Source organism: Typopeltis vanoorti, chromosome 9 (genome assembly GCF_054136105.1).
Source record: "Typopeltis vanoorti isolate ZY-2024b chromosome 9, IOZ_Tvanoo_1.0, whole genome shotgun sequence".
Lineage (NCBI taxonomy): Eukaryota > Metazoa > Arthropoda > Arachnida > Uropygi > Thelyphonidae > Typopeltis > Typopeltis vanoorti.
This window is the reverse complement of record NC_143557.1, coordinates 64,494,487-64,518,236: the sequence shown is the minus strand read 5'-3', so window position 1 is coordinate 64,518,236 and position 23,750 is coordinate 64,494,487. Positions and strand designations below refer to the sequence as shown.

The following is a 23,750-nucleotide window of genomic DNA, read 5'->3' as shown; positions in this document are numbered from 1 at the left end:
TGATGCCTCCAGCCCAAAATACGCACTAAACAGTGACACGTTGTGGATGCATTTGTTTCTCAACAATCACTCGTGGATTTTCTGAAACCCAAATGCGACAATTTTGTCGATTAACGAAGCCATCAAAATGAAAATGAGCCTCATCGCTGAAGATGATTTTGTTTGAAAAATAAGCATCCACTTGTTCTTGTTCCATAATCCATTCAACGAACTCTCTTTGCTGTGTGTGGTCAGTAGGCTTCAGTTCTTGAGTCATCTGAACTTTGTAAGCATAAAGATGCAAATCTTTCGTGAGAATACGCTGTAGAGAGCTTCTCGAAATGCCCAATTCAAGACCACGGTGCCGAATTGATGTTCCTGGACTCTCAGCAACACTCACGAACTGCATCGATGTTTTCTGTTGAACGACTTGTTGAATGACGGCCAGAGTGTATAAGATCACTAATTGATCCAGTTTCCTTGAATTTTTTAATTAATCTTTTCACAGTTGATGAAGATCACTATTACGACCATATTTTGTACGAAAATTGCGAACTGTAGCTGCCAAACCTTTATTATTTTTAAAATATTGCTCAACAATGAAAATGCGTTGTTCTTTCGTGTAGCGCTCCATTTTTAATAACTCTGAACTGTCAGCTGTCACGCTGTTTTTTTTTTTCTCGTTGGCAACACTTTACCGCACAAATAGCGCTAAATTTAAATCTTGCGTGAATTTTGGGACACCCTTTATATACATTGCAGTTCAGGTTCAGCTTTCTGCTTTACAAGTTTAAACTAATAGATAAGTATATTGTGTTATTGTCTTGGTGTAGTTTGAAAATAGTTAAATGTTATAGCAAATCATAGGGATATTAGGAGAACACACTTCCTCTCAGTGTGAAACGTTACGAAAGTAGTTGTGCTAAACGAAATAAAATGAAATAACAGGCCACTGCTATTCAGAAACTTCTAAAACTAACAACATTTTTTAAGAGTAGTGAAAGTGAAGTTGTTGGGGAGAATGAAGCACATAGGGAAAGGGAAAATATGGAATCGCCAGCAAATTCTGTTTCAAGCAAGTCCTTGTGTAGTAATAGTGTACAGGAAGAAACAACCTCCGCTATGTGCTACAGCAAACGTAAGTACAAATAATGACAATTATAAGAGTTCAGATCCCACTCTATGGCCGATGGCAAATCATATCTTACAGGAGTACTGGGTCAAAAAAGGTCCATCTGAATGCCAAAATAATTAGGGCAGCTTTAGTCAGTCAGCCCGAGAATATATGGTAGGAAGTAACAACTCAGATACAGAAACTAGGTATCTAATACCTGCAATGTTTTCGCGACATTGCCGAATGGAGAAACTCAACTTATTGGCTTATTTATTCTCCCACAAAAGGAAAAGTATATTGTTTTGTTTGTAAATTGTTTTCAACTTCTGATTCCCCATTTATAAAGAGCATATTCAATGACTGGAAACATGGAATAAAGGCCATTTCACATCATAAAAATAGGGCGGAACACAGAAAATTCATGATGACATACTGCAGTCATTTAAAAGTGCATGGGCATATAAACATACAATTGATAATCCAGTTCGACAGTGAGCATCAGTACTGGATAGAAGTATTCAAAAGAATAATGGCAGTTATAAAATTTTTAGTGTCTAGAGGCCTGCTGCTAAGAGGAGACAATCAAACCATAGGTTTGCCTAGGAATGGCAATTATTTAGGCATTTTTGAACGAACAGTCAGTTTAATCCATTTTTATGTGAACATATAAAGAAGTATGGTAATGCAGGAAAGCGGGTCCCATCATATCTATCAGCTACTATTTGTGAAGAATTCATACAAATTATACCTCTCCATGTGGGGCACCTGTTCGTGATGGAGGGGACATCCCAGTGATGGTACTGGCCCTTTTCATTCTTCCTCTTTTTCTTTGCTTTTCTTCCTGTATTCTTTGCTCTACTTCTCCTGAGTCTTTTTCACCATCCTTTTTCCAGACCACCATCACTGGGATCCAATGCCCTGCCGCCGTGTTTGTCGTGCAGTGCGAGCTGTGGACATCCAGAAAGGGGGGATCCTGGTAGTCGTGTACTACTTTGGCCCCTGCTTTGGCAAGACGGGTGGTCCTGAATGGCCCTGCAAGGGTCAACGGTGTTGCAGTAAGTCTCTCATCCCATGGTGTGGGGTCGGGATCCTAGACCTGCTGCAGTACTGGTATAGCGTCCAGGGTAGCCCTGGCGTTGCACTCCTGAGCACAGTCTTTGCTTGCCGGGTAGTGGGCGTCCATATGTGGCTCCATGGTGGCTGGGGAGCTCTGGCGCCAAATTAAAAATTCCTTAAATACACATTCTTCATCCTCAAATGTTTCAGGGACCCTAACAAAGTCCCAACCAAGTACTGATAATATAGGCACAGCATATGGAAACAGAAGTAAGAAACAAAAGATATCGGATACTAACATAAATGTACCAACCTTTTTTTAATCATTCATGCAACAGGTGAAAAACCAATTGGGAAAATGTCACCCTTCTTTATCCAAGAAGGTTTAGAAAGACTGGCAGGACCTCCCAAAACTGTCAAGAAATTGTGCTCTGTGATATCCTCGTGGAAACAATGTGCAAACAACATTCCGAGAAACTACTAACAGCAACGACAATGGATGGATTACAAATTGCAGTAACACCCCACAGAACACTCAATTCCAGTAGAGGAATGATATCAGAATGGGATCTCCTTGAGGTTCCTGATGAGGAGATATGTTCAGAGCTTGAAGATGTGACGGGTGTGATGCACATTCTGATATGTAGGGATGGTCACCTGGCCTCAACCAAGAACATCATCCTTACTTTTGATACACCTAGGCCTCCGACATCTGTAAAAGCAGGGTATATTAGCTGTCCTGTTAGAATGCACTTCCCTAACCTGCTGAGATGCTTAAAATCTCAAAGATATGGACATGCCCAAACTGTCTGTCCTGGTTCTACTACCTGTGCTCGATATGGTAGTAAAGAACATGAAAATAAATTTTGCTGTAAAAAAAAAAAAAAAAGCTAAATGTGTCAACTGTTAGGGAGATCATCCAGCATGCTCTCGTGCATGTCAGAAATGGAAAGTTGAATAAGAGATACAAAAAATTAAAACAGAACAAAACATAACATATCAGGATGCAAAAAGAAAGCTAACCACCATTACACCAGTTCTACGATCCTCTTATGCTGAAAAAGTCACAATTAGAAAAGTGCCAACGGCAACTGAAACATGTATGTCTATTCCACCATTTGATAATTTCACCATATCTGAACTTTACGATCGCAAGTGCTTCTCAGTTGAGTGCATTAATCACAAGACCTATGGCCTTACTCCAGAGACAACTTCAAAAATGGTTCCATTCAATGAAAACTCATCTGTCAAAAAAATTATGGTGGAGACTTCACTCAAAGATAAACCACCAGACACTCGCACAGGAAAAATAATTGCAAACTAAGCATGCCAACTGACCATAACACATTTGATGTTTTGAACACTCTACCAGAGGAAGAGATGGACACTGGCCGTCCATACCTCCCTAAAATAGTGAATAAATATAAATCGGACAAAGGTAAGCTGAGGTCAATTGCAGACAATTCTGCAATTGACCTCAACCTCTCAAAAACCAGACAAGTCAATAAAATCAAAACAATGGAAATTTTTACAATGGAACTGTTGTGAGATCTGTCAGATTATTGACGATATCAAGATGTTTTTGCAGAAACACAAACCTTTCTGTTTCTGTCTACAGGAAACTTTCTTAAGACCCAATGAGCACCGTACCTTTATGAATTTCATTGTTGTACTTAAGAATAGAACTGGAGATGGTCCTGCTCATGGAGGAGTAGTTATCCTAGTGGGCAGTCATACTCCTTTCCATCAGGTCCAACTTAATACTTCTCTGGAAGCAGTAGAGATTTGCTTCTCTGTGGGATTCCTTATTACAGTATGTTCAATTTATTTACCACCAAATGCTGAGTTAAATGAATTGAACTTGATAACTTTATCTTGCAACTGCCTGAAATGGATGACTTTAACGGTCACAATTCTCTATGAGGTAGTGCCAACACTAATAGACGAGGTCAAATCATTGAGAAAATTCTTGATAATAATAACCTTTCCCTTCTAAATAATAAACTCAATACTTTCTTCTATATGCCTACCCACTCATATTCTGCAATTGATCTTACAATCTGTTCCCATTCCATTCTTCCACTGCTCATGTGCGACATTGAAGAGAACATTTATGGAAGTGATCACTTTCCTATTCTTTGTACAATGTCTTCACAGGAACCATGTTCACTCACACAGATACCTATATGGAAAATGGACCAGGCTGACTGGATCACTTTCTCTCATCTTGCAAAATTTAATGCTGATGCCATCAGTCAAACAACTATCAGTGAAGCTGTAAAATATATAACAGAATGCATTGTCCAGGCAGCAACAACCTCCATCCCAAAAACATCATCTCGATTTCCAGTCTATCCAAAGTATTGGTGGAACCCAGAATGTCAGGCAGCCAAAAAAGATCAACACAGAGCATGGAGCATATTTTGTAGATACCCCACCACATCAAATTTAATAACTTTCAAGCATGCTCGAGCCAAAACACGTTTTGTAAGATGTCAGAATCAAAAACAATCATGGATCCAATTTACTACATCAAGTAATCAAATGACCATTCAAAAAATTGTATGGGATAAAATCCAGAAAGACAGATATAGTACACATTGTTTGTTCACCTTAGACTATAACGGAAGTGTTCTTGCTGATCCCAAAGCTATTGCAGATACTTTGGGAGAAACCTTTGCTAAAATCTCAGCAACAGCTTCATATTCTCTGGAATTTTTAATATTGAAAGAGCAGCAAGAGAAACAAAGACTTAATTTTTCTACCCACATTCATCAGCCATTTGTCAAGGAGTAACTAAAACGAGCTCTCCTACAATCTCACCCTAGTGCAGTAGGACCTGATGACATCCATTATGAAATGATAAAACATCTACCATCATCTTCTGTGGATCTTCTTCTCTTATTATACAATAGAATACTTTTAGAGGAAGAGTTTCCAAATTCTTGGCATAAGTCAATTGTCATTGCTATCCCAAAGCCAGGAAAAGATCCAACACAAGCAAATAATTATCGACCCATTGCTCTAACCAGCTGTCTTTGCAAGATACTAGAGAAAATGGTTACTGCCAGACTTCTCTGGTATTTAGAAAGCAACAGTCTTCTTTTCAATACAGAATGTGGTTTCTGCAGACATCGATCAACTTTAGACCATTTAGTTCAGTTAGAAACTTGTATATAAGAGATGCATTTCTGAAGCAAGAACATCTTGTCTCTGTTTTGTTTTTTGACATGGAAAAAGCTTATCACCCAACTTGGAGATATGCATATTAAAAGACCTCTATAACCTAGTTCTCAAAGGACACCTCCCTATAATTATTAAAAACTTTCTGTCCGGGTGAACTTTCCAAATCAGACTGGAAAGTACGCTATCTCGACCATATCTTCAAGAAACAGGTGTTCCCCAAGGCTCTTTAAGTGTAACCCTTTTTGCTATTAAAATCAACTCAGTCATTGAACAGGTTCCTCTCACTGTAGACAATGCTCTATATGTTGATGACTTCACAATTTATTGTTACTTACGTAACATGAGGGTAATTGAAAGACAACTTCAGCAAGCAATTGATCATTTCTCTCTGTGGGCTCTTAATAATGGGTTTTATTTTTTCGACAAAAAAAGTGTCTGCGTACACTTCTGTGGAAAACGCACTCATCACCCAGATCCTGAACTAAGAATGGGTCCTACTGTTATTCCAGTAACTACAGAAACCAAGTTCTTGGGACTGATTTTTGACAGAAAACTCACATTTGTTGCACATATTCGTCAACTAAGAGAAAAGTGCAAAAGAACTTTGAATCTCCTTTGCACTCTATCCTCTACTGGGTGGGGTGCTGATCGAGCTTCACCGCTCCATCTTTATCATGCACTTATACATTCAAAGCTGGATTATGGGTCCCAAGTCTATGGTTGGCAAGATAGAGTAACCTACGATATTTGGATTCCATCCATCATCATTGTATACGGATAGCTACTGGTGCCTTTCAGACCTCTCCCACTCCAAGTCTCTATGTAGAGGCTTGGAGTGGGTGAGGTGAGTAACCTACGATATTTGGATTCCATCCATCATCAGGGTATACGGATAGCTACTGGTGCCTTTCACACCTCACCCACTCCAAGTCTCTATGTAGAAGCAAATAAACCGGCTCTATCACTTTGACGGAAACAGTTGTCTCTTAATTAAGCCCTAAAATTAAAATCTCTCTCTCAGATCACCCTACATGGAATAGTATCTTCTCTCTGCATTGGGAAGCTCAATATCATACACATCAAACTGCTATACATCCTTTTGGTATGCGTATTAAAGAAACTGTGCAAGCTGTTAGTATCAATGTTAACAACATTAGCTACACTAAACATAGCATTCTTTCATGGCAGGTTTGCACATCATCCTGCAACCTCTCACTTTGTGAGCTACAGAAATCTTATACCCCATCATCCAATTACCTGCAATTGTTTAATGCACACAGAGCAGCGCACGCCGATTTCTTACCCGTCTATACTGATGGTTCAAGAACTCGCACCTCTGTTGGCTCTGCTACTGTGTTTCCTGACATTATCTCAAATCAGATCCCACCAGACTGCAGTAATTATACAGCAGAGTTTCATGTTATTCAGCTTGCACTTGTGCATATAAAAGAAAACTTCTACCAAAAGTGTATAATTTATACAGACTCATTGAGCTCTTTACAGGCTATCTACTCTCTTATGTATAATCCTCATACAGTACTTTATGAAGTGCGACACCTGCTTCTCAATTCCTTGAACCTTGTAGGTGTTCATGCAACAAATAGTACCTTAAATGTCGCCATTTATTTTGATTTTGTTCAAAATCTTTAAATTTTTTTTCATCTTCGCCTAACCTTGGGGAAATAATCTTTTCGCATTTGGGATCTTGGCTTAAAGTGGTAAAGCAATTGTCAAGAACTTGTTGGTCTACATATGCAGATGCAGTAAGTTCTCTATACATAGGTTATGAAGAAATCCAGTGGAGTTTGGATGATTTAGGAGGGAGTCAGGAATCATCAGAAACATGGCTTACAGCCCAGGGTTTAAGAGATAAAGTAGACAAACAAATTTTTTGACTATTTTTTGGAATGCCATACTGAAACGATTTAACAGTATGAGCCAAGTCCTCCAGAAAGAAAGCATGAACTTATCTACTGCTATGAAATTGCTTAAGTCCTTAAAGGCATTTGTAACTGAGAAAAGAAACTGTTTTGAAGACTATGAATCCCAAGCGAAAGAAAAGTCACAGGATAAGAACTACCAGGATTCGTATAAATGAATAAAAAAAATGCAGCAGCACTCTAACATTTGTAGATGGTGATAGAAACACAGACGACTCAGACGTGCAACTTAAGGGCAGCAGGAAATTTAGAGTGGACACATACTTACCGATCATAGATTCCTTGGTAACTAGTTTGGATAAGCGAGAAAAACAGTATGAAGAAATTGTTAATAAATTTGGCTTCTTAGAAACTCTTCATACTTTAGATCATAGTGGCCAACAGTGGGCCGCATGCGGCCTGTAACGTTATTTTGTGCAGTCCACAGCAGAATAAAAACTATATTAAATTATATGTATTATCAATTTATCTATTAGTTTCGATTGCAGATTTTCTGATTGATATACTAGTTATATCAATCAGAAAATAGTTATATTCGTTATTTCAGATGACGGAAACAATTTATATTCTCAACACGGAATCAAAATTGCTTTAAAAATATTACTCAATTTATAAAATCTATTGCTTCTCTGCGAGTTGTAGTGGTGGGAGTGGTAGATTTCTATGCGCTCCAGAGTAACGCATCATTGAAAGTCACTTGCTCTGCTCTGGTTACAGTGATCAGTTTCAGAGACTCAGTTTCACAGTTAACAGTGTTATTGTTGCAGTTTGTGTCTCCCTGAGCAGTTACTTCAGCCTTTGTGTACTATGAGTAAGAAATGTAAGATCTGTGAAGAAAACAGGACATTTCAGGAAAAATGGGAAAACGAATTTCTGATTATAAACAATAATGACAACAAACCACAGTGCCTTGTGTGTTTGCAAGTATTGTCTGTGCACAAGGAATATAACCTTAAATGCCACTACATACAGCCCCATGCCGCTAAATATCAAGAATACGTTGGACAAGTACATACTAAAATGTACGTAATTTGAAGAGAGAGGTTAGTGCTCAGAAATCTATTTTTACAAAACCAACATCAATACAAAAAAACTCGCTCTTGGCATCGTTTGTTGTAAGCTCAGAGATAGCAAAAAAAAAAAAAAAAAAGTCATTATCTGATGGTGAATTTGTGAAACACTGTTCTGTGAAAATGGCATGTGCATTAGGAGGAAGATAAAATTGCCAGTGAGTTTGAAAGCGTCCCACTATCAAAACAAACTGTAACAAAAGGAGTCGAGGAAATAGATTCTCACATATTAAATAAATTAAAAAGTGTTATTACAGATTCATTGGCTCTGGATGAATCAACTGACATAGCAGATACAGCTCAACTTCTAATTCGAACTGTTTCCAAAGACTGTTATTAATGAAGAGCTACTAGCCTTAGAGTCATTGCATAACACAACCAAAGGTCAAGACATTTATGATGCATTATGAAGGATGTAAATGGTATTGGTGACATCAACAATCTCACAGCTATTGTGACAGATGGCATCAAATCAATGTGTGGTACTCAAGCAGGCTTAGTTGGCTTACTAAGGAAGGCTGGAATCTATTGCCCTATATTGCACTGCATTATACATCAGGAGGCTCTGTGTGGTAAAATTCTGGAGATAGAGGATGTTATGAAAACTAATGAAGTGTGTGTGAATCTATATAAGGATGGAAATTGGGCCATGACACACCACAAGTTTCTTTCTTTTCTAACAGAAATCGAGGCAGAATATGAAGATTTAGTGTTGTACACAGAAGTACGTTGGCTAAGCAGAGGGAACCGTTTGAAACGTTTTTTTGCTTTGAAGAAGGATATAAAACAGTTTTTTAGAGGAACACGAGAAGACAAAGAACTAAACACAAAACTATGTGATCCTCATTTTACAGCTTATTCGCCTTTCTAACAGACATCACACACCACATAAATGAATGAACTCAACGGGAAGTTACAGGGACATAACAAAACAATCTCAGATTTAGTTGGACACCTAGGTGGGTTCATAAGTCAACTGAAGGTTTTTAAATTCACCCTAGCCAGAGGAAACTTGGTACATTTCCCTTCCTGCAGGGAGTTGATGGAGGAGAGCCATGACATTGACTTCAAGTTTTCTGTGCCAGTGTTACACCAACTTTTGGAGCAATTCAGTAAGCGATTTTCTGACTTTCAGTGACATGCGGCCACAACCGACATTTAACAACCCAATGAAATGCAACATTTCAGAGCAGCATGACACTATTCAATTAGAGTTGTGTGACCTTCAAAGTGATTCCCTTTTTCCAGTCAAGGGTGGAGATAGGCATTGACTTTTGGAAACTGGTACCAAGGGGAAAATATCCCGCATTGAGTGATTTCAGCTTGGGAATTGCATCTATGTTTAGAAGCATATACATATGTGAATGAACTTTCTCAAATATGAGGGTGATTAAATCGTCACAAAAAACCGATTGATGACCACCTTCAGGATTTGTTACGAATATCATCATCATCGTTGAAAATCGACTTTGATGAACTTGTTGCCACACATGAACGCCCAGTGTTCTCATTAAGTTGTGTTACATGTAAAAAAAAACAGAAATATGTAATTAAATTTAATTTAATAACTTATATTTAAATCAATCAAGTATTTTATATTGTTCTCCCAGTAGTAAAATGATTTAACAAATATAGTAATTCAATACATATAACTATTGCCTTGAAAAAATGCAGAGTTTATTTTTATCTAAGTTCTGTCTAAAAGTGTGTGGCCCGTGACACTACCACTCATCATATATTGGCTCTCGCATAGAATGAAGTTGGCCACAGCTGCTTTAGATGATCAGTGCATAAAAACTCACTGTGATGATATAGGCCACTTCTATAACGAAGACCTTACTTCTACAGAACTAATCATGGATTGTCTCCAGTTTAGGTCACACATGATGATGGATATAGAATCAGTGAAGAAAGCAAACGTAGGTGATAAGACTTTAACCACAAATGAAGAAGACTGTGTTACCATTAACAAAATTTATGCTTATATACATAATCAACATATATTTTCAGTATTTCCTAATATGGAAATCTCTATAAGGATTTTTCTTTCAATGATGATTACTAATGCCTGCGGTGAACATTCATTTTCTAAAATGAAATGACTTAAAATGAATTAAGAAACAGCATGGCACAGTCACTATTAAACCACCTAAGTTTAATGATCATTGAACATGAAATTTTACAAAATATTAACTTTGATGACCTAATACATGATTTTGTCACATCAGAATGTAGAAAAGTACTTTATAATGTTAGTTTTGCTATGGGGAAGCATGTGGGTGGGAAGGAGTGAATTGTTTCGTTATTTTTGTTTTGAATATCGCTTTCACATCCGGCAATGGAATTACTTCGGACTTCAAAATCACGAGTATCTTATTATTACTACTTCTTCTTTCATTACATTTTATTCCCGCTTCCTATGCAGAGTCCGCGTGTTACTTAGATGCAACTTCTTGTTTGTACCACTCCCAACTGACTTGTCGCCTAGTCTGCTGCTGGCAGGGGGAGATATATTTTTGACTGTAGAAGCGTATGTTTACAGGGCTGGTTTGCCTGCTTATGGGATGAAAAACGCCAGATAAACTGGCAGAAAAAACCCTACTGTCTGTATCCAAGATCATTATTATTACTGAACATTAGGAAATGTGAAGGGGGGGGGCTCCTATTTCTCTTCTCACTGGGGAGCCCCAAGAAGGTGTTGATTCGGCCCTGTTGGTAAGTATGACAACCTTAAGAGATTGGTTGGATCAGTGCCATGGCATGTAAACCTGCAAAGGCTGGATGTTGATAGTGCATGGAAAGTGGTAAAGGAATATTTAAGGGAGGTAATGGCTGACTGCATATCTAGAGTCAGGAGAGTAAATGAGGTGGGTGATAAATGGACGAATAAGACCATTAAGCTTGACTTGCAAAAAAAAGAACAATTGTGGAGGGAATTTAAGGAGAAAGGCGACCTGCAGGCACACAAACAATACAAAGCTCAGGCCAGAAGGGTAATTAGGAAAGCAAAAGCAGGCTAAAGAGATTCCCAAACAGTTCTTAAGATGTGCTGCCAGTAAAAGAAAAAAATGTATATGGCAGAATGATTTTGAGGAATACCGATGGTAGGAAGGTAACTGAATCAGTCGAAATAGTAGAATTACTAAGTGGACACTTTGATTCATTCAGGAACTGAGGTGAATGAAATGGAGGTGAATAGCATATTATAGAACCTTAATATGATACATCTGTGGGATTGGATGGTGTACCAGCTCAAGTCATATGTGAAGCCGCAAAGGATTTGTCAGTGCCCTTGACCATATTGTTGAATCTAAGTCTCAGCTCTAGGTTAGTCCCAAGGGGGATAGAAAGAGGAGAAAATAATTCCATTGCATAAAGGAGGCTCCAGGATGCTGTTGCAAATTACCAACCAATCAGCATATTAGGAGTCATTGTCAAAGTATTGGAGAAGTTGGTCAAGAGCAAAATACAGGAATGGATAGATGGAAATGGATACTGTATGGAGGGGAGCATGGTTTTGTGAAGAGTAGATCATTCCTCAGTAACTAGCTCACTGTTTTATAATACAGTGATGCCTGAATTAGATGAGAGTAATGGGCTTACAGTGATACTACTGGACTATATAGTTAATATAGATGATGTCAAAATTCTGCAGGATGATTTGGATAAATTGGCAGACTGGGCAAAGAGAAATGAATGTCAGTTTAATGTGGCAAAGTCTAAAGTTATGCATTTTAGGGTGAGAATATTACCAGCTATATACCACACTGGTAGAACTGTACTCCAGGAAATTGATGAAGCCAGAGACTTGGGAGAGTTAGTGGATAGGGAGTTCAAGTTTAGGGGCACACAGCAAAAGTGACTAAGGAGCATCATCAGATTACTTGATTACTGAAGAATACTTTGATAAACAGAGACAAGCAGGTTATCGTTCCTCGTTATCGAGCCTTGTTAAGATCCCCATCTTGACTATTGCACGCAGATTTGGGCAGCAGGGTTTCTTGGTGATGACAACATTATGGAGGAGATACAAGAGAGTAATCGTCAGATGCATGAGTAGTGTAGGCTACAACAGTGACAAGCATAGTATGACAGAAGATTAGTAATAGGTTGAAGATTTGTGAAACTGGTTGATAGGCAGAAAAGGGATAATATGATTGACACATTCAAATTACTGAGGAGTTTTTATAAGATTAATTCAGAGGAAATTTTTCAGAACAGGTGTGGTGGTGGGAGAACTGGGGGGCCATTTGCATGTAAACTGAGCAAGAGTGTAGTTAGCAAGTATTAGAACCAGGTTTTCTACTTGGAAAGTGGTGAATGAGTGGAATAAGTTGCCGGAGTCTGTTGTGGGTGCCATGACTGAATGAGTTCCAAGCAAAGTGATAGGTGCTGTGTGAATGCTAAATATTTCTTGACATGATGTTTAGAGCTTCCCTTGATGAGTCTAAGGACTTCTTGGAGTTGCCCATAATTATAATAATAATAAGTATGTTCTCATGGTTATTGGTATTCTATTGTGTTATTTGTATCAGCTAATGAAATATTAACAGTAAGAAATATGTACCAAAGAAAAGAAAAAAGCTAATTGCATATATATGTATGATAATATCAACTTTGTCATTGTAAAAAATATCATTATTGAAAATCTCTTCGGATTTTCCTTTTGCTTTCAAATTTTCGGATTTCTTTTAGGCTTACATTGGATCACCGTGTAAGCCTAAAAGAAAGGACACCTTGATCCATTGGCTGGATCAAGGTGTCCTTTCGTTAAGATAGAAAACTACGATCTAAACGTTTCATGCCAACGAACTGTCGGCAGATCCAAGTACTTGGATCCGCCGACAGTTCCAAGTGCTTGGATTCGTCGGCATGAAACATTTAGATCGTAGTTTTCGATCTTAGAGTTTCGCATACTGGCTGAAAAAACAATAAGGGATTTTTATCCCCTTTACTTAGAAGATCGGAATATTTGCAATTGATTTCTTTAAAAAGTTCACAAAATTTTTTCTGATGATGTAGCGGTATTGCCATTATTTTGTTAACAATTTCTACAACCAAATCCATCACTACTGTTATCTCTTTTGGAAAAGTTTGTGCAAAAAGTATCTCTTGATGGATTATGCAGGGAAAGGAAAACACATCATGCAAAATTTGTTTCTTAAATAAAGAAACAGAACCTTTTTTTGTACCTTTCATGCTCGCCACCCCATCAGTCGAAATAGATATTATTTTAATATTAATACCCTTAACTTTTCAAGCAAGTGGTAACAGCAGATTCAATGTCTTCTCTACGAGTTTGTCTTGTAAGTTGCAGTATATCGAGTAATTCTTCCTGAGGTTCTTGAGAGTTTATCTACAAATAAGTACAATCTGTGCAATGTCATCCGCATCACAAGATTCGCTACAGGCAATGGAGAATCCTGGTGTTGAATTTAGATCTGTAACCTGCTGATTTGTTATATCTTCTGCCATTCGTATAGTTCTGTCCCTTACAATCTTAGCAGATAATGGCATGTCTTTTATTTTTGTAATTATTTCCGCTTTGTTTTTAAAATCGCAGAAAAGATATTCGGTCATTTTAATAAAACATTCTTTCACATATTCACCGTCCGTAAAAGGTTTTCCTCGTTTAACAACTTCTTGAACAGCCACAAAATTAGCAATAGTTGTATTTCTTGATTCTTTTATCCATTTGGAAAATGAACATTTAGTTAGATTTACTTTGTGTTGCAACTCTTCTACTGCCGTTTTTCTTTCATCTCCCCGTGGATATGCTTTGTCAATGTATCGTGTTTATTTAAAAAATATCTTTGTATATTTGGTTTTTTTTTTATTTGAAAGCTTTTCATGCCATTAAACACATTGGAAATCCTGCTGTATTTGCTACAAATGCATAGGTTTCGGTCCATTCACTTTTAAACTCCCATGTTCTTCTATCTTTCTCTTCTTTGTTGACATTTTAAATACTATAAAAATATTTTTATTTTGTTAATATTTAATTGAATGTTAGAATATTCACGTTACCTAACACAATCACCAGAAAATAAAAGCACGGCAACGTCCACTACAAAACCTTTACTTATTTTATCAAAGTGAGCAGATTTACATACCACACCTGCACTATATGTGAAGACAATGGGCACGTTCGACAGGCAAGTGCTACCGTAGCACTACATGTGCTAGCCTAGTGTGACGTCATAAATGTGTCCAAGCCAACTACTCGATCGTAGTGCTACCATAGCGATCGCCATTTGCTACAAATTAATTTAATTTGTAGTGATTCATTTTTGCTACAAAGTAGCGCTATGCCTGGCTGACTGCGCCCAATGTAAACTGACGTTTTTTGAGTATCGACATATGGTTAGGGGTCATTTGACCTACAAAATATTTCTTTTTACTTCTATGTTTAGATACATCGTCTAATAACGAAAAGAGCTGCATGCAGCTCTGGAGCCGCAGGTTGCCGACTTCTGATTTAGACCGTACTCTCTCTTGCAATTTTGGCTTTGGTTATGCCTGCTTCATACTTATTTATCATATGCAACTTATTATCTAAGTTGATCACTCTACGTTTCTTCTTGATAGCTGTAGACTTGATATCATCCTTGTTTCTTTTAGCATTCATTGTAGGGATAAATAAGAAGAGAAATAAATATCCACATGTACTTCAGGCAAAGGCAGACAGTTACTGGTGAGTGGTGTGCAGGCACCATCGGATAAAAACAAATCTCTACAAGGGAGCGATACCTGGAGAGTGGCATCTCGCAGCTGCGATAATTCAAATTTGGAGCGCAATAATTGGAATTTTGGTATCAAATCACAAACCGCGATAATCGAGGTATTCCTGTAGAAAGCAGACTCTCAAATGAACAAGCGGGTTTCGAAGTCCAGAAGTACAATTGACCGTATTTTTACAATTCACATACTAGGCGAAAAATACATAGAACATAACAAAATAACCTGTCACCCTCAAAAATCTTTTCACTCAATATGGCACGAGGCATTATGGAAACTTTTAGAACATTATGGTATTGACAACAAAATCATTAGGATTATTAAATCTCTTTATTCTTCATCTGATATGAGAATTGAAATTAAAAATTACAGCAGTGAACCGTTCTGGACAGAATGGGGGTAAGACAGGGATGCATCTTGCCCCCTCTTCTTTTTAATTGTTTTCTGGAATATGTCATAGATGAAGCTCTTCATGAATATGACACTGGAAGAATAAATAACTTACGTTTTGCAGATGATATCGATCTTCTGGCAGAAAGTGAAGAAGAATTACAAGAGATAACCAGTCGCGTTTTAGAAACATTAAAAAAATATGGATTATACATAAACCTACAAAAAACAAAAACAATGATAACCTCAAAATCAGACATTGAATTCTTAAAGATACAAATTGGCAACAAACAAATCGAGAATGTAAACATGTTCACTTATCTAGGAAGCATGTTAAGTCAAGATGGTCGTTCAAAAACTGACATTAAATACCAAATTGCTAAAGCAACCGTGGCCCTACAGAAGTTAAAACCATTGTGAGGAGATAACAGAATAGCAATCACAACCAGACTAAGACTAATTGACACCTTGGTGAATTCTATCCTCTTGTATGTTTGTGAGGCCTGTACTTTATTGAGAGAAGATGAGTGGAGACTCCTGTCATTTGAAATGAAAACTTACAGAAGACTTTCAAGAATTTCCTATACCACTCACGAAACCAATGAAAATGTCCAAAAACTGATTGATTCAATAGATGGGGGAAAAGAGAAAATATTCTGACAGTCATCAGAAGAAGACAGATGAAATGGTTCAGACATGTGAAGAAGGCTAATGGCATTCCAAAGTAAGCACTAGAAGGAATCATTCAGAGACCAAGGGTTGGGGGGGGGGCTGCCCTTGATTAAAATGGACAAATTCCTCCCTTTCTCAACTGAAATCGAGAACACGAGACCGAGATGATTGGAGGAGGCTAACAAAAAATATCACCTACCAGCCATGACTGACCCAACGGTCCGTTTAGGACTACAGGAGAGAAGAAAGAGAAGAAGATACAACCATTTGCAGATGATGCAAAACTGGGCAGAGTGATGAGGAATCAAGCAGATGTATTGTGGCTTACAGTAGGAATTGAACAGATTGTATGAGTGGGCAACAGTATGGAACTGCCAATTCAATATTGCTAAGTATAGGTTTTGAAATTTGGTAGGCAACAACAGGATGTAAAGTATACACTTGATGTGGAAATTTTGGAGGACGTTGAGTAGATAAGAGAACTTGGAGTGTGGCGGACAATGATATGCATATCGGAGATCACGTTGCACAGGTTGGGAAGACATTAAATCAGATTATGGCAATGATGCACTTTAACATGCACAAAGAGGTTCTTGTCCCATTGTATAAAGTCTCGATCATTGATTATCGTGCACAGATTTGGTCCTCTGGTTTTCATGTTGATGAGGATACTTTGGAAAGGGTCAAGAGAAGACTAAGCTCCTAAGTAGTCTTGGGGATGTGGGAATTGAGGACAGATTGAGGGAATGCAGTTTGCAAACATTTGTGAATAGGAGAAAAGGAGGGAATATAATTGAGGCATTTTAATTGGAGTTGGTAGTAGGTTGTTACCTCTTTAGACTCCACGGAGGTCTGGTTTTAATAATAACTTTTGTGTAATTTATTCTGCTGGCTGCAGGGATTCTATCAAATATAGCCCTTAAGCCAAGGCTTCAAGCTGCTTTCTTGGTTTATTATAACCATGTGCCTTTATGCCTTATAGTTCCATGTATACTACCGCTTCTTAGTCAAAGCACTCATGTATTTCACTTCCCAAGTCAAAATTTCATTATTACTCTCATTATGGGGATGATTCTCTGTAGTGGAATTATCGGATATTATTAGATCCCAACATTCTTGCACCTCAGGTCCTTTTATTACATGATGTTTAAGATAGATGTTCCTCAGTTACTCTATAAATTCTCTTTCACCTTACATACCTACTGCTCCTTTCATTCTGTACCCCCATATTTGTTATCACCCATCATGACAAGTCCTCCTTGTATCCATAAGATTTATCTGTCTGTGCAGTTCACAGTCTTCTTTAGATGCTTCTTGTCTGCAGTAGTACCTAATTATGTATTTTGGTGTATTAACCTCTATTTTACAACAAACTGCCTCTAATCCATTTTCTGTGTTACTCATACCACTATTGGAGGTTTCTACTCTGGTTGATGTTAATTCTTCTGCAGTCATTAGCAGTAATCCGCCAAGCTTATTTTATCTACATGAATACACTTAATTTGTCATATTCTGTTCCTGAAACATATCTTCTTTTGTCAGTTAGATCTCACCAATGCTGTTGGTGATATCTAACCACCATTGATATATGATGCTTCTAGCATAAGCATATACACATTTCTCTCTCTCAAAAGAGAGAGAGAAAGAAAGAAACATTTCCAGCATCGTGCATTTTCACTATTGCCTTATGTTAATTCTGCTTAACTGCTTATTATACCAACATCGAGTATGATTTACTCATCATGTTCCATCATAGTCAAAAAGGCTTTTCAACTAAAATGAGTTAGCTGTTTGTAGATTGGCAGGAAGAAAACTTGATCGTCTTTTCTGAGAACACACACAATCAGTAGACATAATACACTGATCTTACATCATCAGTTGCCTTGGCTATAATTCCAACCATTCCTACCTATTTCTCACTTGGAATGCAGGATTTTTGAAACTGCTTACTACATAAAAGTAGTTGTAGTAGTCTAGCAGGTATTTTACATGGGCAGATGTTTTGATAGTTACACTTTTCTGACTTATAGTTTGTTATTGTATCTTTTATATAAAGTGCATTGATTGATATTTATTGTTATATTTTCCAGATGATGTTAATGTATTTATATATTTTATAAATTTTTAGATGACCAAAATTATGACGCAGTTTTTTTGTGATGTTAAGTTACGCAAGATTTTCTCAGCACCTGTGCAAGTAATGGTTTGCTCTGAACATTGGACTAAAGGAGTAACTTCTTTTGTTAATACCTACTTGACTAATCAACTTCTTTTCATGACCTCATTTATGGAAGCTGCTATATATGCTCATGTCCCAGTTTATATCCGTGTCTGTGGGACTGAGCAGCAGAGTGCTGTTTTGCTAGGTTGGTTAATCATTTGTATTAAATTTATTTTTATAAATTTACTTTTAAATAAACAGTTTTATAAATTAATATTCATAAATTTTATAGATTTACAGCATATACTGTAGTTTAATCAATATTGTGTGTATAATTTTTGTATTTATTTTTTCTGCTAAATTTTTTAAAATCATTACTTTATTTACTTCGTACTTATTTCATTCTCGAATGAATATGTAAGAGTAAAATGCAGAGGATGACCTTTAAAAAGATGAAATTGAGTCCGGAACAGTCCTGTAAGCCTGGAAAGGAAGAAGAAGAAGAAGAAATACTTCTTACTTATTTTATCATTACGTAGTTAAATCTTGAATGAAATGCTCACTAACAAATTGAACCTTTCATTCCAGATTTAACAAAGGATCTAAAAACTCTATAAAAAGGAAATGCTTGTACATAAGGTGTAAGTGAAAACTTGAATGTATTAATATTTTATTAACGGAACTTTATAAGTGATAAATTGTAAACCGTCTTATAAATAACATACCAGAATCTAAAAGGTCTTAGTGAAGGTTACTTTAGAAGGAGAAAGTTTAAACCAAATCCACTTTAGCCTAATCGGCTTTTCAACAATGATCCCAGGGCATTGCAATGCAAAGTCTGAGACACGTGTACGGCACCCACGTGATGGAGAGCATATCAGGGAGAGGCGTGGGGGAGTGTGCAAAAAAGAGTTGGGTGTCGTGAGCAACCAGTGATGTAGTTGGGAAAGCGGACAAGGGGATGTATAAGGATTTGCCAGCGAATATAGCTCTCTCTTGGTCCTATGTTCTTCGTGGTGTCTCTCTCCCTCTAAAGTGTGTTCCGATGGAAGCAGTTCATAGTGACGACTAGAAGGATGGTCAACAATGGCTACAAAGTCAGGTAGCGATCTGTTTCAAGCGCATCAGAGGCAAAACCATGCAGCCAGCGGAGACCACAGCTTTATGCTGAGTCGTATGTGCCTATCTGTCGAAGCGGTGCCGTTAAAGTTATAGGAATAGCGGTGATTCGTGATCGTAATCACTGGTGGTAAGAAGTTGGAGGAAATCACAGGTAGCAGACCTAGGAAACTAACTGGAAGGAAACAACAAAGGTTGATGTTTAAAAGTTTATTTTTCACTTGGTTAGACTATAACAAATTTAGTTTAATCCTTTATCCAAGTGTGAGCAAACAAAGTTTGCGCCTGAAAATATCTTCAGGCCTGAGATAAGGTAGTACAACACCGGGCAACTGGCAGCAAAGGAGGATCAAGCTCCCAACTCCTTGTCTCAGTATCTCCCATTGGGAGATACTGAGACAAGGAGTTGGGAGCTTGATCCATCTTTGCTGTGAGTTGCCTGGTGTTTACCTTACCTCAGTCCTAAAGATATTTTCAGGCACAAACTTTGTTTGCTCACACTTGGATAAAGGATTAAACTAAATTTATTATAAACAAAGATTGATGTTAAGCCCACATGGTCAGTAAAGTTGAAACTTTTATTGTCTTTCATGCTGAGAGCAGGACTAGAGCGAGTGAAAGTGCTAACCTTATATGTGATAGGACCCTTTTTAACTGTCTGGACTATAGTGTATTACTTAGAGGCTAAATGTTGTAATTTTAGAAGTTCATTGTTTCTGAATTATGTCCATGATAGAATTTTGGTATATTATAGTCTAATCTGGGGAACTGGAAGGTTGTTAATTTATATGACTGTGTTGAGCCTACGAGAATTGGATTAATTGATCTGTTGAAAATAGCTTAAGTGATTATTTAGTTACAATTAGATAGATTGTCTGAGAACCTGAGATTTTCTTTCATGAATAAGTCATTATATGAGTCGGTGACCATTGAGTCGGTGTCGAGGCTAGCTGGTGAACGGACGTGCTATCGGAGAGCTCCTGAGAGATATGTGTTTTTTGTTGATTTATTGGTGTTTTGGATTCAATTTAATGGACTTAAGTGTTTAATTTTGGTATATTATTGGAGCTTTATTAACGTGGTTAGTGTACTAAAGTGTTTTATAACATAATCTATGTCGGGAAGTCGCCGCTAGATGAATTCGTAATGAGTAGTGTTCGTGCAAGCTCCAGATAAGATAAGTATCATTTTCAGTTATTGATACAAATTACTTAATATTGTGTAGTTTTGTTTTGTTTGCCTTGCGTATTTTAGTGCGTCTATTTTTGGTGTGTTATAACGTATAATTTGACAAAACACGTTACAGATAAGTATGGCACCTGTGCGAAGGAAAATGGCGGCCAGTAATGAAGGTTCGCCATCGTTATCAAAGAACGGTAGCATAAAAGAAATGAGTCAGTGTACTAGCTGTGAAATGTACGCTTTGCGGAGTGCGGTCGGAGTGTGGTTAGATGATAATAAAGGATTGAATGTGTGTAGAAAATGTAGGGAGAATGTGGAATTGAAGTGTATTTCGGATTGTGAGTGTGATATTTTTGTCAACCTTCAGAATGAAGGAAATAGGGATATGACAAGAAACGGCAAGGTTGTACATGAAAATTGTGAGAGTGTGAATGATAGTATAAATGGTTTCTCAGAGAACAAAAAAGATGAGATAGATGCATTGAGCGAGATCACGTTGTTGAATAGTGCGATAGAAAGAGCAAAACAACAGCTAGAGTGCATGAACAAAAGTAGACTGAATGAACCAACCAATAATAAAAGGTATGACAGGAAAAATAGACGTATGAATGTGAACATGAACAAAATGAAGGATAGAGTGCTGTATGGAGACTCGTTAGTACGAGGTGTGTTAGTAGAGGATTTGACAAAATCGTACCAACCTGGTGCGACCATAAAGGACGTAACTGCGTCTATTAGAGAGCAAAAGGAAAGGGTGAAAGAAATGATTGTTGTGGCAGGTACGAATGATTTGAAAGGAGATAAAATGGAAATGATAGAAGACCTGAATGAATTGTTTGAGGTAGCAAAAGAAAAGAGTGAGAGAGTTAGAATGATTAGTCTTTTGCCACGGTATGACAGTGAAATGTTTAAAAGGAGGGCTATAATTGCAAATGACTTTATGCGTGGGTTATGTATGACGAGTGGTGTGGAATTTGTGGATGTGTGGAGTGAGTTTGATGGGCGAAAGGATCTATGTAAGATGGATGGCTTGCATTTGAATGGTTACGGTGTAAGAAGACTTGAGAAAGTGTTGCTGAATGTAGTGGATGTGCAAATTCAGGGAAACTAGATTTGTTAGGTGGGGGGGAGTAGAGATACAGTCCTTATGGAGGTAGTTGAATGTAAGAATGAATATAATATGCCAGAGCAAATAAGGACAACAAATCTGAGTGGGATAGTTAATATAAGGCATCAAGGTAGGGTTGGGGCTAATGGGGGTCTTAAATTCATGTACACGAATACTAGGAGTATTAGGAACAAGAAGGAAGAGTTTTTGGCCATGGTTGGCACTTCCAGACCACAGGTTATAGGTATTAGTGAAACATGGCTGACTGTAGATGATATAACTAGTGGGATTGAATGTGATGGGTATAGTGTGTTCAGGAATGACAGAGAGAATAAAATGGGGGGAGGAGTATTGTTGATGATAGCTGATGAGCTCCAGCCAAGGAGAATAGAAGCTGAATTGCAGAATAGAGAAAAGAGCACATTTGAGGCCATTTGGTGTGAGATTGTGGCTAGCAGAACTAAATATACAATTGGGTGCTGCTATAGACCAGGTGATGGAAAAGATGGTGGTGACAGTATGCACAAGCAAATAGAAGAAATGGGTGGAAGGAGGGTGATTATTATGGGAGATTTCAACTATGGTCGCATTGATTGGAGTGAGGAGAGGACACACGGGAGGAAGGAACTGGATTTTATGCGGTTATTAAGGGATAACTATCTGCGACAGCATGTAATTGAAAATACTAGGGGTCAGAGAGTGCTTGACCTAGTAATTACATCTGAGGATTTGGCTGTAACAAATATGACCACATTGCCACCAATCGGTGAGAGTGATCATAGGGTCTTAACTTGGGAGGTGGCTAAAGGTGTAGAATTTTCAATTAAGACAGGGTACATGTGGAATTATCGGGCTGGAAAGTATGACAAGCTTAGGAGTTTGATTGGTTCAGTGCATGGCATGTACAACTGCAAGGACTAGAAGTTGATAGTGCATGGGAGGTAGTTAAGAAGTGCTTGCATGAAGCAATGGCTGACTGTATACCTAGAGTCCGAATAATAAATCAAGTAGGGGTTAAATGGATGAATAACACCATTAAGCTTGAGTTGCAAAAAAAGAAACAACTATGGAGGGAATTTAAGGAGAAGGGTGACCGGCAGGCACATGAACGGTATAAAGCGCAGGCCAGAAGGGTGACGAGTGTGGTAAGAAAAGCAAAAATGTATTACGAAAGAACATTGGGCATGCAGGCTAAAGAGAATCCTAAACAGTTTTTTAGATATGTAGCAAGTAAAAGGAAAAATGTACATGGCAGATTGATTTTAAAGAATGCCGATGGTAGGGAGGTAACTGAATCAGTTGAGATAGTTGAGTTACTGAGTGAGCACTTTGCAAAAGTATATCATCCAGGTGGTGACATTGCAGAAACGAATAAACCAGTAGATTATACGGGAATTGTGGTTAATGAAGTGGAGGTGAGTAGTCTATTGCATAACCTCAATGTCAATACATCTGTGGGATTGGATGGTATACCAGCTCGTGTTGTACGAGAAGCAGCTAAAGAATTGTCAGTACCCTTGACCATTTTGTTTAATTTGAGTCTCGGGTCTGGGTTAGTCCCGAGCAGGTGGAAAGAGGGGAAAATAGTTCCACTGCATAAAGGTGGTTCCAAGACTGCTGTTGTAAATTACCGACCGATTAGCATATCAGGAATCATTGTCAAGGTCTTAGAGAAAATAGTCAAGAGGAAAATACAAGATTGGATAGAAGAAAATGGGATACTGTATCGGGGACAGCATGGTTTTGTGAAGGGTAGGTCATGCCTCAGTAACTTGCTCACGTATTATAACACAGTGACGGCTGAACTGGATAAGGGTAATGGGTTTACGGTGATTCTACTGGACCTTGCCAAGGCCTTTGACAGGATTCCACATGGAATTCTAATCAGTAAATTGTAGCATATGGGAATGGACATAGGGTTGGTGAGATGGATAGGAGGGTGGTTGACGGAGAGATATCAGAGAGTGGTTTACTTGGGAGTAGAGTCCACAAGACGGCCTGTGACTAGTGGTGTGCCACAAGGATCTGTTCTTGG

The 23,750-nt window shown here is 37.9% G+C and overlaps 1 protein-coding gene across 1 annotated transcript in view; it reads left to right on the top strand.

Annotated features, from left to right (window-relative positions):
* The window catches only part of LOC150103097 (putative ATP-dependent RNA helicase TDRD12), a 623,943-nt gene that overhangs the window by 295,904 nt on the left and 304,289 nt on the right, over positions 1-23,750 (top strand). The window contains exon 14 of the mRNA XM_090397898.1: positions 18,274-18,511. Coding sequence (XP_090254024.1) covers positions 18,274-18,511 — 238 coding nt within the window. The remainder of the gene's footprint in view (positions 1-18,273; positions 18,512-23,750) is intronic.